The 19,004-nt window shown below is 42.6% G+C and overlaps 1 protein-coding gene across 10 annotated transcripts in view; it reads left to right on the forward strand.

Annotated features, from left to right (window-relative positions):
* kmt2cb (lysine (K)-specific methyltransferase 2Cb) overlaps positions 1-19,004 on the forward strand; it is a 63,376-nt gene that overhangs the window by 25,326 nt on the left and 19,046 nt on the right. For 9 of the 10 annotated variants that reach the window (XM_019878952.1, XM_019878957.1, XM_019878954.1 and 6 more), the window contains 25 exons: positions 523-875; positions 4,454-4,513; positions 4,596-5,263; positions 8,057-8,179; positions 9,331-9,447; positions 9,627-9,731; positions 9,905-10,009; positions 10,292-10,473; positions 10,561-10,725; positions 10,800-10,906; positions 11,160-11,231; positions 11,361-11,573; positions 12,022-12,101; positions 13,079-13,121; positions 13,341-13,472; positions 14,412-14,548; positions 15,350-15,536; positions 16,294-16,386; positions 16,614-16,661; positions 17,419-17,559; positions 17,653-17,685; positions 17,813-17,959; positions 18,045-18,186; positions 18,274-18,509; positions 18,599-18,672. In XM_019878952.1, coding sequence (XP_019734511.1) covers positions 523-875; positions 4,454-4,513; positions 4,596-5,263; positions 8,057-8,179; positions 9,331-9,447; positions 9,627-9,731; positions 9,905-10,009; positions 10,292-10,473; positions 10,561-10,725; positions 10,800-10,906; positions 11,160-11,231; positions 11,361-11,573; positions 12,022-12,101; positions 13,079-13,121; positions 13,341-13,472; positions 14,412-14,548; positions 15,350-15,536; positions 16,294-16,386; positions 16,614-16,661; positions 17,419-17,559; positions 17,653-17,685; positions 17,813-17,959; positions 18,045-18,186; positions 18,274-18,509; positions 18,599-18,672 — 3,763 coding nt within the window. The remainder of the gene's footprint in view (positions 1-522; positions 876-4,453; positions 4,514-4,595; positions 5,264-8,056; positions 8,180-9,330; positions 9,448-9,626; positions 9,732-9,904; positions 10,010-10,291; positions 10,474-10,560; positions 10,726-10,799; positions 10,907-11,159; positions 11,232-11,360; positions 11,574-12,021; positions 12,102-13,078; positions 13,122-13,340; positions 13,473-14,411; positions 14,549-15,349; positions 15,537-16,293; positions 16,387-16,613; positions 16,662-17,418; positions 17,560-17,652; positions 17,686-17,812; positions 17,960-18,044; positions 18,187-18,273; positions 18,510-18,598; positions 18,673-19,004) is intronic. The other variant, XM_019878959.1, reaches the window with a different exon arrangement.

Consider the following 19,004-nt stretch of genomic DNA (forward strand, 5'->3'; position numbering starts at 1 on the left):
AGAAAAAGTGTTACAAGAAGCCAAACAAAACACACAAGCAGTTAATCATTGGATACTAGCTGAAATGTCTTGTTCGGTGAGTTGTAGGACTTAGCGATTAATCAATTTTCTCAGTCAATTCAAGTTTTTTAGTATTGGCTTCAAAAACTGTATTTTTTTTCTTTGCAGTTTCCATAGTTCAAAGCGCTGTGCACTGTTTTCATTCGAATATCATGGCTGAAAACATTGGTGCTAGTTTACAAAGGGCCACAGTTTCACTAGTAATTGGTTTGGGTTTGCACTGCAGCATCAGACAAGGAGCAAAAAACAATCGTTTGCAAAGTATGCTCAAAGGTTAAAATTTTGAAATTGAGACATGCAGCACAGTGATAGAAATCCTGTGCAGAACTCGAAAGAACGCAGGAATCCAACATTTCCCGCTAAGAAGTGGACAACATGTGGGCAGAATCATTTTTTTATTATGTTCAAAAGGGAGAGCCTGGTGGAAATTACGTTTGACCAATGGCTTTGTACTCTTTTCAGATGGATTCACATTGACTGTGAGCGTCAGAACTCGGGCCAAACAGAAAACCACCCCAGAGAGGACTTTGTTTGCTCCAACTGCAGGTCCCCCACTCCAGTGCGGGTGCTTCGAGCAGAGAATATGGATACTGGCCCAGAGCTTTGCCCTCAGCCAGTCTCAACGCACACAGACTCTGAGACTGACTCACAGCTGGCTCAAAAGCACATGGACCTAGAGCCTGGCATTCGGCTGCTTCCTGAAATGCACAATGACCCCAAACCGGAATTACTTGCTGCTCCATCGCCCTCAGATCAAGAGCCTGTTGGGGATGGCGTCCTGCTTGAGAAACCAGCTACGTCTGCCCAAGAGCCTGGTGGGTCCTTCTTCCCCAAAAATGTCCATTTATTGTTGATCAGTGCTCCCCAACCACCGGTCCGCAGACCAGTATAAAAAAAGATCTGTTTTTCGAACACAGATGATGATTTGCTGAAGTGTCAAACTGCTGCACTTTAGCGCCAACTACTGCAGAGGAGGACTTGATGTCTTGTTTTTATATAGGGAGGGGGGGGGGGGGGGCCCAAAAAAAAAGGGGGGGGACTTCAGTAGCCGGTACCCTAAGTACCCAATGTTGCAGATGCTTGGTATCGGTACTTGCCCGTCCCCATTTATTATTGTTATTCGGCCAAATCTACTTCTACATTTCTCACCAAAGTAATTGCAGCATTCAAAATGTTCAGCTGAGTATTCAGACATCCTGGGAAGATACTTTTTCACCTACCCAGCATTCCCACATTTGCCTGAATTCCTCATTTACTGCGAGAAATTCAAAGTAATGGAAAGATTCCATATTCACAAATTCACCATTTTTTTAGCTTCTCGGCCCCAGCTAGTCAGTTGTAAGATGTGATCATACAGTGCTTACTTTGGGCTATCATGCCACCTATGATCACATTTCAAATTCTTCACAGATTTGACTAAGACCAAAAAGAAGTGCTACCTCTTCTTTAATGAACTTCTGAGCGTCCTCCCATCACCAGATGGTGTCTTGCAAGCAGCTGATTAAGGAAATCTTTTGTCAGAAGTTTAATTGAAAATTAGCAAAAGTTTTCCCTTAGATATACGATGTGATGCGTCAATCAGAATCATTAAGCTCTTGTTTTGTTTTAAGCTCGTTTATAGTTGGGCTGGCATATCAGGTTTCACTCCCCCAGGATTCGATTAGAGACTGCTTTCATCAAAGTACCGCCAATGATTTTTTTTGCTTCTGTACCTGATTGACACCTAGACCCTTCGTCTTAAATCCACACCCCCCCCACCCCCAAACCCTTATGTCCTCTCACGTGTGAAACTTAATTCCATTGCATCAAAGAGGATCAGCGATGTCTTGGCGTAGGCTTGTGCTTGTGTGTGGCACTGCTCCAGTTTGGCATGCATGTCTTGAGAGTAATGAGTGGCATCAGGAAAATAGATTGGTGTGCTGGGATCTCGTTGGCGCTGCACTGCCCACATTGTCTAGACTTCACTGGAGAGGAGAATTGGAGTAGCATTATGGCTGTGATAGCTGTCTACAAACCTGCCCTGGAGCATTGCTTGCTCATTCATGACTGATCAGACTCCTTTCTCACTCTGCTCCATATAGATCTTCTCTGTGGTCATCAACTCCTTCAATAGTTAGGGGTGTCAGACTCGTTTTCGTCACGGGCTACATTGTAGTTTGTCTCGGGGAGCCAGTTATGACCATTAAACTGACCGAAAAATATCTATTTTCTTTCTGCCCTCATGCTGTAAAATACCGTACGTATTTGTTGACGCATATAACGACGGGCGGACGAATACGTTGCTGTAGACTTGTATCGTTACTTGATTATGCTTCTTCCTGAGCCCCTGCACACTCGTAGCACCGAAAGCGAGAGGGACACTGCTGGAAGCATCTAAGAAACAGTATATTCACAATACATTACACAGCGGCGTCCTTTGTCCAGAAAGCTCATGTTTGGAGAGAGAAAGATGTGTCCACAAGATTCGCTTACCTGGAAGACTGTCGGGCCAAGCCGAAAGGTACTACAAACAAAGTCTGCAGAGGCAAACAGACCATAGGAGGGAACAGTCTGACAAACCAGCTCGCTGACTTCAAAGAGCAACCGGTTAGCAAACGTGATGCAGCAAGGCAACGTCCCTTCAGATCGAAGTCTAATTGAGTGTGAATTACTTTTTGACAAGCAAATGAATAAATTTGTAAATGAGTGGAGTCACACACTCACCCAGTAACTATGCAGCTGCTTGGCCTTGTCATTAAAACACACACTTCTAAATAACTATGTACTGTACTGTATAGTAAATATACAGTATTATTTCCTAAGAGAAATCATACATCCCCATATATTTCTTCTTCTCTGCATTGTCGATGTATGAGCTAAGACTCAAGTGACTCTACTCGGGTGCAAAAAAAGAACATGATTGGGATATCTCAAATTAAGACAGTTTTTGTGGAATAAATCATTCAGCTGCATTCAAGTGTGTCTTACCATAAATGTTGTAAATAAGTCCACTGGACAATATTTCCATGTGATGTGGATATGGTGTCTTTATCTGCAAATCACGTTCCAGTACAACGTACACTCACTCCAGAATGTTATGTGCTCCCATGTTGATTTTCCAGAGAGCAACGAACCCTATTAGTGCCGCAGAATCAGCCCTGGTTCTTTCCATTATACTGCTCTAATCCATAATAATCAATATGAAAATAATTATTTTATTTGAAATGCAGTTTCATATGCCATAAAATCTGATGTCTTATTTTCACCAAACGTTTCTTTGTCTGCGTTTGTACAGACCTTGCTCTAATTGACCATGAGTAAATAAACACCCCAGTATATGTGTGAAGTAATGCAGTATCTTTACCGGAAACTTCAGCACACTTGATTTAAAGGATTTGCACCGTTAATCACAGCAGTGTATTTATCTAAACATCACCTCATTCACTGTAGGCGATGAAGGAAGGGGGCCAGTGGGGCATTAATATGAATGAGAGTGTGTGTTCAGCTCGGTCAATGGCTAAACACCTAAGAGACTTGGAGGGCCATCTCCTAAATGACTTTCTGGCATGGACACCGGATGAGCACCTGCAAGCTGCACAGTCACAAGTCCAGAGCAACAGCCCCTTGGATGTTGGTTGTCATGGTTACTCCCTTACTTGGCAGAGATGCATCGCAGGTGCATGCATGTGGGAATCAGGATCAGGGTGACGTGGGAACTTGAGGCTGGAAATGGTGGGTGGCCTGCTAAGACTAAACTGTGTGGACTGTCAGTGGCTGTCTGGCAGCTTATTTCTTTCAATGGGGTTTGCCTGAAAGCCAAGCCTGACTACTTCTATTCATGCCAGGCTGATGTTAATATCTTTGATACGGCACGCATCAATTAAAGACAAACGTGGACTAAATAGAGGCAAAAGAATTGGAAACACTTCACACTTTGCCTTTTTGTTTGGTTTCTCCTGCCTCGTTTTCTTTTTTGGTTTCTCCTCCTTGTTTTATTTTATTTTTTTCCATCTTTGCTTTTGTGGAGTATAATGGCGTGTAGATTTTTGAAATACAAATAACTACTGAAACATTACACACATGCCGTCAATCAGGCCTGTTTGATATTTACACTATCCTTATATGTAGTCAACACTGAACAAAGGGCCCTGCACACAAGGAGACATAGCTGATCTTTTTCTCATTACTTGTTACGAAAAATTTCAAAAAATGTGTGTATCCACATGCATATGCTACAGCTGCCACATTGAAAATAGACTCAAAACAATGGCTGGGAATAGGAAGTGAGCAAAATTGAGGCACTGGTGATGATTGATAATGAGGTAGAACTTCTGCTTCTAAACTAAAGCCCAGATCAGCACCAAGGTAAAGATTTATTTCTCCTTTAAAACATTTTCTTTTTCGTCCCCCCCAGATGTCTCCGTGGGATCAGACATGAAGGGTGCTGTGGACAAACCCACAGAATTCAAAGCAGGTTTGTTTTTCATCTTGTGTTATTATGACTGATGTGCCAATGCAAATCATCTGTTGTAATCATGGCATGTTTCGTCCTCCAGAAATTAAACCAGCGGCAAGAACCCAAGTCATATCTGCACACAACTCTGCGGCTTCAGTTATTCTCAGCCCGGAACGTCTAACGGAGGCACAACCGACGCAGGAAAACACTTTCCAAACCAAGCCAGCAAATACAGAGACCACCCCCGAGCAGGGCACGGTCCCCCCCAGCACAAAGGATTTTAAGGCCATCATCTCAACCACCAAAGAACTAAGTACTGCATCAGTACCTCTCACAAATCAACCAATGGAAGTCTCACTATCCCAATCTTTGCATATGGATGTAGCCATGGCTTCTTTTTTGGAAAGTACTCCAAAAGACCTTAAAGACAGGATGGAGGGTGACGGCCGTCAGGCCTCAGCCTCTGCTTCGTCCGAGGAACTGGACACGACACCAGAGAAGATGTCACATCTCTCTTTCCCAAGCCTGTCTATGGAGGAGAAAGCACTCAAGACAACTGTAGAGCAGTTGACAGAGAAGGTTGCTACTCCTTCACATTCCACGCCCGTGGCCCGAGGGATAGCTTCGAGGGATCCCCCACAGACGTTTGGCGACCACAGCATTGTATTACCCACCACTACCCTTATACCACTTACCCCGAAGATCGGAATGGGGAAGCCCGCGATCACCAAAAGGAAGTTTTCTCCAGGGAGGCCGCGTGTAAAACAGGTTGGAATCTCAACATCATACCAGTGATTTAATCTCATGTCCGCATTTTACCTGTTTGAGCCTAATTGGGATAGAACATTCCCAGAACGTTCCCCCATGATGTGATGTATGGTTGTGGCTTACTTTGGGACTCTATTGAGGTGGATATGGTGCCTGGTCTTCCTATTTTTTGCTTCAACTGACTCTTGGTAGAATGGTAGAGTCACTTTTAGTGACCTGTTTTGCGTATCAGTGCATCACTCGGATTGGTTTTTATGCAGACCTTGTGATGATTTATGGTCAGAATCCCGTTTGACAAAACGTTCCCAAAGACTCTTCACCAACTACAACCCAATGTCATCTCTCTGTTCATCTAATGTCCACATGCCAAACACCTCAGCACATTAAGATGGAGTGTTTGTAGACCCAAATAACCACTACGCTCATTAGCATTCACCATTTTTTTTGACACCATTAGCTCATTTTCAAATGCAGTGGATTTAAAAAGACTGCACACCCCTCGTGAAATGACGGTTTCTTTTTTATAATATGGAAAAAGAGACCAAGATAAATAATTTCAAAACTTTTCTCCAAATCCACCCTTTATTCTCTTTAATTTGATTAAAGAATTAATATTTTAAGTGGGAAAACTGTGTGCGTATAAGTAGCTAGCTAGCTAGCTAGCTAGGTAGATCGATCGATCTATACAGAGATATAGCTCTATCTATGTGGAGATCAATCGATATAGATCTCTAGAGAGACTCAGAGCATACATTCACCTGGTGTCATAAATACATATATCGTCAAATTTATACTTGGTTGAGAAGAGTGTTAGTGTGGCACATCCTCATGTGGCAATATTTGCTCTTCTTTGCATATATGGTTCAGATCTGCCAGATCCTGTTTACAGATGTCTTTAGATCACCTCATAGATGTTCAATCAGATTCAGGTCTGGACTTTGGTTTAGTTTTTTTGGTGTGCTTTCTTTCGATCACCCCATTCTTAAAGATACTTTCTCTTCACCTTCAGCTTTTTTTAGCAGCGGTCTGAAGGTTTTGTGACAATACTGGCTGGTATTTAGAACTATTCAGAATGTCCTCCCCTGTGACTAAAGCCCCAGTTCCAGCTGAAGAAAAACGGCCCCAAAGGCCGACATTTAGTTTTTTGTAATACCACTGTTGTAGCATGTTTTCTACATGCGATGATTCACTGTGTTCCTTGTTCCAATATATTTAATCCCTTGGAAAATATTTTGTACTCTTCTTCGGGCTGATAACCTTTGAACAATGAGATGCTGTGGAAGCCCTCAGTGCACCACGGCTTGCTCAAAATGTTAGGAAAAGCCTACTAGAACACTTGAACATTGGGATTGATAAGAGGGGACTTCAAATGGTGAAATGGTGGTAGGTGTTTGCTGACTCCCATTTAACACAAATTTGAATGTAGATTTTTAATTCTGAGCCATATCCCAGAAGCCATATTATCTGTTTTGTTTTAAGATAGACTGTATGTAAAAAAAAAAAATATATATATATATATATATATATATATATAAAACAGACACACACACACACACACACATCGACCATACCATATATAGATCATCACACAAAAATACCAATTAGAATTTAATCAATTTAATTCCAGTCACATCTCTTTGAAAGAGATGATAAATGACATCATCTCGACAAAAACTTGGGGCACCTCAGATTTTGGGTGTTCTTCCATCAGGTGGAAGCTTTTCACTGCCATTCTAATGCCCTTTGTCCGTTTATGTGAACATGCCTGACTGGATAGTTTCAGGGCTTTCTTACTTTACATGGCATCCTGCTGCATGAGCTGCATTTAACATTGATTAGCTTTGCAGGTTGTTTATCATCTGTACTAAACAGGTGCTCACATGCATGTAGAGATGGGGGTGGGGGGTTGCAACAAAGAGTTCGCTTTAACACCACAGTCTTCTCAACCTTTCACATTTTTGCACGTCTACCGTTTGTTTGCCATCTCAAACCTCTGCATAGGTGGGTGCATACAGTGGAACCTCCAAAGATCAACTCGTCTCAAAACATTCAGCGACTTGAGTCTCAGAATTAAAACTGTTCTTCCACAAGCAAATGCTTGCAGACAGGGAAATGTCTGTCAACAGTTTTCACCCTCTCACCATCATATTCAGTGGTGAAACCAAAATTAATCAGCCTTGGTGCATGCGTTATCTTTTAGCACGTCTTAGCTGCATTTTGAAGTCGGATACAGTTAGAATGGTGTGTGGATCAACGTGCAACAGGTGTACACACACAGACAATACGTAATACAATAAAACAAAGCGGACGGCAAAACCCCCCCAAAATTTTAAAAAACAACTACAAAAACAGTCCATACATGCATGTATGTTCCAGAAAAATTAATTCCATTAATTCTCTGTCGCATCCTATAACCTCCCCAAAACTCAGCAGCTGATGAATTAAAAAAAATAAATAAATAACATTCCCAACTTTCATACAACTGTTAAGTACGATTTAAGCACTACAGTCGCTAATTTCAGCAAAATGTAAATAAAGATGTCACCTTTTGAAGGTGCCTGACAGACACAAAATGGAGAGGGAACAGGTAGGTAGGTCGAAGTCCAAATATCTTGGGGTGTTCCACTGTATTGGATTTTCCCACATGGCGACATTGAGAACTCACCACATCCCATTCTAACATCATTCTTTGTACATTTTGTTTCTTTGCTGGCTTTGTTTTTACGTTGCTGCATTTTGTCGCCCTCCTCCTACCCTCTCTCTCACTCTCTCACCTCCCCTCCCCTGCCTTAGGGTGCATGGAGCCCCCATAGCAGTGTGAGCTCCCCCTTGTCCTGGTCTCCAGACCAGCCAGAGGGGTGGGATGTCCCAAAGACCAGGCAGTACCCTGGCAGCCCCAGCTGGAGCATCAGAGTGGTAAATACCGTGGCCCCCCTCCCATTCCGCAATGACTGACAGTCCCCGAGTGCTCCTGAATGTCTCTGTGATCTATATGGTTGCCTACATTAATTCCTAACACCTTACTGAGAGGCAGTGGCTGATAGGCCAATGGATAAGGAAATCGTTCTTCAAAATGGAAGTGAAGGATATTGACAAAGGCTATGTATGGTTTGGTGTACAGTAATCATTTTTTATCCCCGTTTTAGATTTTGGCAATAACCTTCGGGGATCAGTCATTGTTCACTGTCTCATCTGTCAGCCAAACATCTGTCTTGTTAATTTTTTGATTCATGTCCTTTTTTTTTCCCCTGTCCTTTTGACTTGACATGAGTCGTTTTTGGAAGTTTGACGCCAGGTAGTCAGTCTTTTGGCCGAGACCGTCCGGAGTTGGGCTCCGTTGTATAGTATTGTCCACCTGGGAACTGTGCAGGAAAGGGGAAGAGGTGTTGAAATTAGAGCCAAGTGTTAATATGAAGGCTTTATCATACTTACATTGAACGGTTTGGCAGACACAAATTTGGCGGGGTATGCACATTGATTTTGAGTTTCTCAACAGATGCTTAAAATGTGTACAGAACCAGCACATGGATGGGGAAAAAAATTGCATGTGTACCACCATTGTGTCTGATCATCTGGATCAGGAGTGAGTAACCTGCCATTAGTCCTACTCGGCCCCCTGGAGCATTTGATCAATTCCACCATACAAAGTTTTTTTATGAATTGCCCCAAAATATTTAACCCAGAAATCATTGAAGCATTTTTAGATCATTGTATATATTCTTTGATGAATTTAGCATGGCCCTTCAAAGACTGAAAAGGGTCATCACCCTTGATTTGGACTATAGTGGCCAAGAAGTGGACAGCTGGCATAGAATCAGTTCTTGCTGATTGCAAGCTTCAGAATTTCCTGCTAAGTGACTGGCAACCAGTGCATGGCTCTGTCGGCGTTTCGCCCCAAGTTAGCCTGTAATTGACTCCAGCTCCTGCAGTGGCTCTGAACAGGAGAAGTAGTCGACAATGGATGGATGGATGGCTCAAAGAGCGATATTTTCCCATCCAGATGGGGTCCCTATCCTCATCTCACTTGTGATCAAACACATTTCCTGATTGTTAACTTGCATCCACAGGGTCGGGGATCAGCCTTCCCAGGAAGGAGGAGGCCGAGAGGGGCTGGTCTGTCGGGGCGAACTGGACGTGGCAGGGCCAGGGGCAAGAGTGGAGTGTGTCCCAGCATCATACCCGGGGTATGTGTTTGAATAAGGTGCCATTGTATTTGGAGTGCGCTGACATTTGTTTGTTTTTCCACTTTTTTTTTTTTTTTTTTTTTTTTTAACCATTTCTACCGCAACATAATTGGGGGTGTTAAAGAGGAAAGATTGTACAATTCCTAATGTTTGTGCTTTTTTTTCTCCCCTGCTGAAAGATCACCACAACAGAAACACCGTATCCGCTGAAGGAGGAGGAGGAGAATGCCATGCACAACACAGTGGTCATATTTTCCAGCAATGACAGTTTCACACTGAAGCAGGTGCTCGCTTGATTTTAGAAAGCTGCTGTAATACTTACAATAGAGTAGGAATGCTTTTTACAATGCATTCAAGATATTGAACTCATTTCTCAGTAATGTTCCTGTATTTCACTGGCAAAATGTGAAAATGCGTCAAAGAAATTGCCCACTCATGAGGTCTTTCTTTCCTTCAGGACATGTGTGTTGTGTGTGGGAGTTTTGGCCTTGGTGCAGAAGGCCGTCTTTTGGCTTGTGCTCAGTGTGGCCAGTGCTACCATCCGTTTTGTGTTGGGATAAAGGTATGCTCCTTTTATATCATGCTGCACATACAACATCTTCTATTATGTTCAGGGGGAGACACACATGCAGGTCTGGGGGGAATAATCTCTCAACACACTCCAGAACATAGGATAATTTTTCACCAATAACCTGCATTCTGCTTGAGATGAATCCATGTTTCGTTTATTTTTTCCCCCATTTTCAAATGACAGTCGAAGATTAAAAAAATGTGTGTGGGAAAGACTGATTTCATTTGTTTTTAGAGATCTAGATGCAACATGTCTGAATATTTTCGTCCTCAGATCACCAAGGTGGTGCTGAGTAAAGGCTGGCGGTGTTTAGAGTGCACAGTGTGTGAGGCCTGTGGCCAGGCCACCGACCCTGGCCGCTTGTTACTGTGTGATGACTGTGACATCAGCTACCACACATACTGCCTCAACCCCCCATTGCAGAACGTGCCCAAAGAGAGCTGGAAGTGCAAATGGCAAGTGATGAAGTGGAATTATCTGGTTGATTGTCCTCTCTGAAGTTACCCGAGAAGAATGACCTCAGTTTTTCTTGTCCCCTGCAGGTGTGTGTCCTGTACGCAGTGTGGCGCCACCACGCCAGGTCTGAGGTGTGACTGGCAGAATAATTACACACAGTGTGCTCCTTGCGCAAGCCTTTCAGCATGTCCCGTCTGCCTCGTCAGCTACAGCGAAGGCACCATCATTGTCCAGTGTCGACAATGTGACAGGTGTGCAGCCTGTCTCCCTACGTTAAAATGGACAGCTTTTAAAATCATGTCTAAGAATGTTGCTTTGTCCACAGGTGGTTTCATGCTTCTTGTCAGGGTCTCCATTCAGAGGAAGATGTTGAGAAGGCTGCAGAGAACTGCTTTGATTGCACAATGTGCCGAAATTTCAAGACTACTAAAGGTAGGAGCTAGCGAAAAGGTAGGAGCTAGTGGTTGTTTTAAAAGAGACTGATTTTGCATTTTTTTTTCATAATTACAAACAGTTCACAAGCGTCTTAGGAACATGTCTGTGATCTGCTTTCATCAAATGACAGTATACTTGACACGCCTGATGTTTTGTCCTCTTGTTGTTTTGTGAATATTTTCCTTTCTTCCTCCTATTTTTGAACTGCTTCTGATCAGATTTGTTCTTGCGTTTTGTGTGTATCCTGCAGTGTTGACCAAACCCAGAGACACCATTGAGCCTGCTGTCATGACACAGATTGTCACCAAAGCAAGAGAAATGGGTATGTTCCGTTCACTACAAACAGTAAATTTAACGTATATTGGACAAGACCATGCTTAAATTAACTAAACATGATCAAGTATTAACCTGCCTTCTCTGACTTATTCACAAGATGATTTATTCTTCTCAGATCTATCGAGGACCTACACCCAGGACGGTGTTTGTTTGACCGAGTCGGGGCTTTGTCAGCTCCAGAGCCTGTCCGCCACGGCGTCCCGGCGCAGGAAGCCCAAGCCCAAGCTCAAACTGAAGATAATCAACCAGAACAGTGTGGCAGTCCTTCAGGCCCCCTTGGAACCTCTCTCAGAACAGTGCCGGGATGAGGACATGGAGGAAGCAAGAGGTAAATAACTCATGCAAACATGTGTTTTAACCACTTGCACAGTCAAGGTTATGTCCACGTCCCTCTTATTAAATTGGAATATCTTGGATAGCTTAATTTATTTCAATAGATCAAATGGGGGGAAAAATGGAAGTCATACAGTAAATGTGTATGACACACTAATTTCTAAACACTAACTGCTTCTAAAACTGTTTCTCCATATACACGTCTTCGCATAACACCCTTGAGCGCTAAAGAAAAGGACACAGAGAGATTAAAACAGGAAACAGCCACTGCTGAAGTAATGAGCAAATGAAATGAACTTGAGTTCAAGCAGGCTAATGTCCTTGCTCTGAATCGGGTTCATATCGAATTGACCCCGGTCCTGTGTTGAGGGAGCCTGGGCGTGGCAATGGTGTTGTTCTCCACCGTAGGGCTGTCACTCATCATCAACGTTCTCTTCATTTAGTGGAGACGGAGCTCCTAGATTGCGAGGGCAAGTCTGACTCCAGCCCGGAGCGTGAGCCTGTAGAAGACGACTCCAAGGGGGTCGACGGCAGCAAGAGACACCATTGAGCCTGCTGTCATGACACAGATTGTCACCAAAGCAAGGGAAATGGGTACGTTCTGTTTATTACAAACAGTAAATTTAACGTATATTGGAGAAGACCATGCTTGAGTTAACTAAACATGATCAAGTATTACCTGTCTTCTCTGACCTATTCACAAGATGATTTATTCTTCTCAGATCTATCGAGGACCTACACCCAGGATGGTGTTTGTTTGACCGAGTCGGGGCTTTGTCAGCTCCAGATGCTGTCCGCCCAGGCGGCGCAGGAAGCCCAAGCCTAAGCTCAAACTGAAGATAATCAACCAGAACAGTGTGGCAGTCCTTCAGGCCCCCTTGGAACCTCTCTCAGAACAGTCCCGGGATGAGGACATGGAGGAAGCAAGAGGTAAATAACTCATGCAAACATGTGTTTTAACCACTTGCACAGTCAAGGTTATGTCCACGTCCCTCTTAATAAATTGGAATATCTTGGATAGCTTTTTTATTTCAATAGATCAAATGGGGGGAAGAATGGAAGTCATACAGTAAATGTGTCTTTTATATATTTTGTATATATGTATTTTATAACTGGGTCACACAGACGCACTAATTTCTAACCACTAACTGCTTCTAAAACTGTTTCTCCATATACACGTCTTCGCATAACACCCTTGAGCGCTAAAGAAAAGGACACAGAGAGATTAAAACAGGAAACAGCCACTGCTGAAGTAATGAGCAAATGAAATGAACTTGAGTTCAAGCAGGCTAATGTCCTTGCTCTGAATCGGGTTCATATCGAATTGACCCCGGTCCTGTGTTGAGGGAGCCTGGGCGTGGCAATGGTGTTGTTCTCCACCGTAGGGCTGTCACTCATCATCAACGTTCTCTTCATTTAGTGGAGACGGAGCTCCTAGATTGCGAGGGCAAGTCTGACTCCAGCCCGGAGCGTGAGCCTGTAGAAGACGACTCCAAGGGGGTCGACGGCAGCAAGAAGAGGAAGAGGAAACCGTACCGGCCGGGTAGGACACCTGATTGAAGGAGACAGCTCCTCTGAGCCGTGAAATGTAGCAGTACAAGCCCGACACTGTGGCTGTTGCAAGCACTGTGTCTGTGTCTAGTGTTTCTTAGCCTCTACACCAAACACTTGAGCAATAAATCCATCACCAATAAAAATCCTATTCTGATTGTGAACGAAGAAGGTTGTCTGTGATTTAAATTTGTCACTGAATCTCTTCAAGGTATTGGTGGGTTCATGGTGCGCCAGAGAAGCCGACCGGGCCAAGGTCCAGGCAAGGCTAAACGATCCCTCTGTAGAAAGGAGTCATCAGGTTCAGTGTCAGTGTCGGAGTGTCACATTGGAAAAGATGAGGGTTTGTGCTGCTTTGCATTACCATATACATGTGACATAAATTGTATACGAAGGGTCCTCGGTTTACAACAGAGTGTTCCTCTGCCGGCAGCATAACCTGACTTTGTACACAATGGAAGTCAGAACATGCCGTAGTTTGTCATGAAAAAATAAATACTATTTGCCATGATTCCTACGACTGCCATAATTCCTATTACTACTACTACTACTACTAGTTCTTCTACTTTATCTTGGAGGTTGTCAATTACCTTTGGTGCATTACTGCCATCTTTTTAGCCTGCGAAAGTAGGTGGACACCAGCAGTCATGCATTTTTTTTTTCTTCCATTTCTTCGTCGTCTTCCATTCCTACTTCTGCATTTTTTTATCCATCCATCCATTTTCTAATTCGATTATCCTCACAAGGATCGCGGGCTTGTTGGACCTTATACTAGCTGTCTTTGGTTTGTAGGCCGGGTACACGCTGAACTGGTTGCCAGCCAATCGCAGGGCTGACAGCTCAACAACCATTCATGCTCACAATCGCACCAAGGGACATTTTAGACTAGTGTTCCATTACCTTTTTTGCAGTCGACAAAAGAAAGTCGACGCAATTAGGGAATGTGTATTTTGGCTGGCAGTTCGAACTCTAATTTTAATACAGTGTAGGTTACCGTACTCCAATAAAGTCATACTAATTACAATTAATATTTTTATAAAGGAACACTTGTATGCCATAAACGTGAAATAATCTCCCGGTAATTATAAATAGTGAGTATGATGGTAACTGAGCCTGGCTTTGGTTCTGCATGACAACATATTTTTACGCAAACTAGTTTGTTACTTGCTGTCTGTAATGTTCAATACTGATGTAAACAGAGGCCCCCTTGTATTTTTGTATGTTTTTTTTTTTTTTATATAATTTTCAACATTTAAAAAAAAATGTATTCTTCTGTCTTTAGTTGGAGGATGGACTGAAGCGCTGCCTGACACGCCTGTCGATGAGACGCCTCCCGGAGCAGAGGTTGCGGAAAAAATTAAAAAACGCTACCGCAAAAAGAAAACCAAACTGGAGGAAGCCTTTCCCACCTACTTACAGGTCTGTCATCTTGTAAAAATGAATGTGTAACGAATCAGCCATACTAATCCATCCTTGTGACTAGTTTTGCTTATTTCTTAATTTGATTGGTGAACTCATTCTTTTAACGTAATTCCTTTGATGAAAATGTATTTTAAGATGCATTTGTATCCCACCCTAGGAAAGGTGGGTAATTCAAAGTGCATTGCCACCTACTGAAATTTAGAGCACATAGTACATCTGCAATTTTTTTTTTTTTTTTTTTTAAGGTAGAAGTAACTCTCATATCATGCTCTTTAAATGGCCTCCGTCTTGGTTGTGAAGTCACACACAAAATAAAACTTAAATGGATGTGACTTCAACATTCCATGTCTCAAGACAATATCTCACTGTCACCTTGTATTGGCCGAAACACAGATATGTGGTGCGCATAAAGCCACAGGCAAGCTGTCAGCGCTGCTCTTTATCCCACCACCACAACAGAAGCGGTTGGTGCTCTGTGATAGCTCAAGGTCCTAACTCTGCAAAGCCCATTTCATTCATTATTGAAACAGTAACACTGGGCTTTTAATATCCTTGTGCAGCTGGGACTGCCACTGTTAACGTCTTTTAAGATTGCGAATGACATGTGTGAATAAGTGTTTTTAGGTTTGATAGATGCTGACAAAAATGGGCTTAGTTGTATTGTTACTTGTGGTTTTAGAGCTAATATTTTTATCATGCATGTTTGAATGATCCCTACGGGAAAGGGGTCTTTGTCATATTGACATTAAGAGATGTAGGCCAACGGTTCTTGAAGATGCCTTGCCTTGCCGTCCTCAGGAGGCATTCTTTGGAAAGGACCTCCTGGACAAAAGCAAACAGAACAGGCAGCAAGAGTCTGGCCTCATCGACGAAGGGCAAAGCCTGCTCGAGAGGAAGCGCCTTAGCGCCGGCTTTCTGAACTCTTCGGCAGACCCTCTGCTCAGCGCCGCCGCTCCATCCCTCGCTACCAGACCACTTGCAGAGCGTACGTACTATATTTCAATTCAATGATTCACGTAAAATGGGGCAATTCATCTTACCGACAATTTGACAATTATTTGTAATAGCGTGAGCAACTTGCAAAAGCCTGATGTCGGGCTATTATATTGTCATTCTTTCCACCTCCATTTTGATTTTTTTTCACAAGAATGTTTTCTTCAAGTCGTATTTCCACTTGTTTTACATTATTGCTCAAACACTCAATCAACAGTTCAATCCTGCACTTAAATGTACACGTTTGTTACACTGCATGGATGCAAGTGAAACAATTCCAACACTATTTTTTAAATTATTATTTTGCTCAAGTTGCACAATTGGAGAAAACACATGAACATAAAATGTTGCTGAAAAATCTGATGCGTTTCGATTATCTGCCATCAGTCTAGGCAGATTTAACGACCTGCATTGTAAATCCAGCCGTACAACCAAATTTTCTTTTGCTTGCTTTGTTTACGTTAGATGAGTCTGTTGAGACAGCCTGAATTGCAACAATTTGGTAGAATGCATTAGCCCTGTGTTGGCTTCAAGATGCCTACGTAACAATATAATTTGTCAAGTATACAGATATTGGGCTGTTCACAGTTAGTCTTTTATCAACGTTGTTAAATGAGATAATTTTGTTCTCCAGGTGCCATCACTTTCTGTTCACCATCATTGTCAGCTATAATTTCTGACATTTGTTTTTTTTCTTTTTTTTTTTGTTTTGTTTTTTTTCTTACTTTCCCCCCAACCCCCAACAACAGAGACGTCTGAGGAGCCATTAGTTGATCTATCTGATGTTTTGAATACTGATGCCGACATCTTGGGAATGCTCGGAAAGCCAAGCGGTGACTCTGGTGCGTCTTTAATTCTATAGGCGGTTGCAGTGGGAAGAATTTCTAATCTGCTCTTTTCTTCTCAAACCTGAGGCAGCAAAAAGAAGTCTATTTTTGCCCTCCAGCATTCTTAAATCAAAATATTTTGTTCATCTTTGATTTGATCCTCTTTTTTGCATTGTCCAAATCATATTTTCTTCTTTAAGTTGTTTTTCCACTCATGTTATTTGGTTTTGGGTTCTTTTTAGGTCTTGATTTTTGCTCCTTCCAGGTTGATGGCTCACCACCTGCTTTTGGTAAGGGTTCACTGGTCTACCTGTCCCCTCGCTTCTTGCTTTCTTCTACTTACACTGAAGTTGCATGAATGGTGCTTTATACATTGCTTTTTTTTTTTTTTTTTTTTACCCCTCTTGGATTGCTCTAACATAGTGTGTAGTATTCAGCCAAATGTGTATGTATGTTTAACCTCTTGTGAGCTCAATTGAACCATTTTATGCCTAAATGCAATGTAATACTTACATAAATACTAGACGACACTGATAAAAGGAATACCCTTTTGTCTACTTTAGTCTAAGATCTCGTCAACTGGCAGCTCCCCTGCTAAGGTGGTGATCAGTACTTGGTATCTGAATCCATACAAGAGTTTAGTTTACTCATATCTCCTCTGGGCAGCTTCCAATAAAGTAATAAAATTTATCCTTAAATGCTCCATAATTCATCATACATTTGCACATAAAAAAATAATTTAACAGACTTAACAATTAATGCCAAAATAAAGGATTGAACATGTAGTTAGAAAGAAACAGATTTATTAGTCTGGGTTTCTAAATTACACTGTGATCCGAATTGTTGTTTTATTTTTTTGGGAGTCTATGTATGTACTGTCACTGGATGGTTTGGGCTTCTTCTAACGCTTGTTTCTTTTCCAACTAAATTAACAAGACAAATGTGTTGCTGGATTGGACCCCCTTAGTGGGCCCGTTCTGGCCCGCGGGCCGTATGTTTATCACCACTGATGTAAAGCCTATTTTGTATGTCTCTTTGTTTCCACAGCTGGTCTGGAAGTGGGGCCCCTCACAGACAGTTCCCCAGCGGCGCCCCACTCTCAGGCTGGGCGCAGGACACCTCGAAGCCTTCCAGAAGAACCCCTAGATGGCATTCTTAGTCCAGAATTAGACAAGATGGTCACTGATGGTGAGTATGGGAGACCATTTGCCATATGAAGGCAAAAAAAACAAGTTTTTCATGCCCATAGTTTCAATTGAAATTGTTTCTTTGCTTTTGCAGAATCAATCCTCAGCAAGCTGTACAAAATTCCTGGTTGGTAATTTTACCCGAATTTATGTGTTGTCCATCACTTTCAATCCAATTTTGGTGAAATGTGTTCATTTAACAAGGGGTAGTGTGCTGATAAATCTTTGTGATGTTACTTTGTACAATGTTACAGAGCTAGAGGGCAAGGATGTGGAAGATCTCTTCACAGCGGTCCTCAGCCCCAGCACAAGCCAACCACCACCGTCACAGTTGCCTCATCCTCAGGGTCCTGGGCCCCTCCCCACCACACCTGGCACATGTATCCCTCATCCCAACACAGGTAGATTATTTGCTACATTCATGTTTCTATCTCTAAATGTTTTCATTGTTCCAACAAGTCCATGCGTCATTTTCTTTGACTGCAGGCAATCCAATGTTTCCAAGGATGCCAATGATCAATGGAATGATGAGTCCAGGACACCGTTTCCCTTCCAATTCAGGAGCAGGGCCTTTAATCCCAGGAAATTTCTCTCCCCTCAACCGAATGCCTTTCAGTGACAATCCCAGGTAATGTACTCATGCTTGTTTTGCGTGATAATGCTTGCATGTATTTTTTGTCTTTATTGAAACAGTTGTGTTGATTTGCCTTTGCAGGGATAGAAAATTCTGTCAAATGCCAAGAGAAGCAGTTGGTCCATGGCCTTCCCCTGTCCATGGCCATGGCCCCACACCACCCGGATCACTGCCTGAGGGGGAAACTGAAGCCATGTCCAATGCCCAAAGGAGTACGCTCAAGTGGGAGAAGGAAGAGACACTCGGGGAGCTTGCCACTGTAGCACCTGTCCTTTACACCAACATAAATTTTCCTAACCTCAAAGAGGAATTCCCAGGTTGGTACATGGCACTGTAGCTTGTTTTTTTTTCTCCATATCCTCCAAAGTTCAATTTAACTATGGAGCTTTCTTTTTCTACTCAACAGACTGGTCTACCAGAGTAAAGCAAATTGCAAAACTGTGGCGGAAAGCTAGTTCACAAGACAGGGCCCCATATGTGGTGAGATCACTCATACTGTTACATATAAAATATGCTCACCCATAAACACACCACGAACAAAGTGTAAGCACTACATGTATGCCACTTTAACACACTTCCCGTATGCATTTGGCCTCTTTTGCCAGTACAGTTTGAAATCCGCCCATTCAGAGCTAATGACTATTGGCAGCCTTGCTCAATACACAATAGCCAAAGTAATCAGGTTCAAGTGTTTGAAGTGACCAAATAGAGTTTTAAAAAATGTGTGTGTGTGTGTGTGTGTGTGTGTGTGTGTGTGTGTGTGTGTGTGTGTGTGTGTATATATATACCTACCATTTGTGAGAGTAAAATTG

This window comes from Hippocampus comes, unplaced genomic scaffold, assembly GCF_001891065.2.
Source record: "Hippocampus comes isolate QL1 unplaced genomic scaffold, H_comes_QL1_v1.1 scaffold85, whole genome shotgun sequence".
In the NCBI taxonomy this organism is placed as follows: domain Eukaryota; kingdom Metazoa; phylum Chordata; class Actinopteri; order Syngnathiformes; family Syngnathidae; genus Hippocampus; species Hippocampus comes.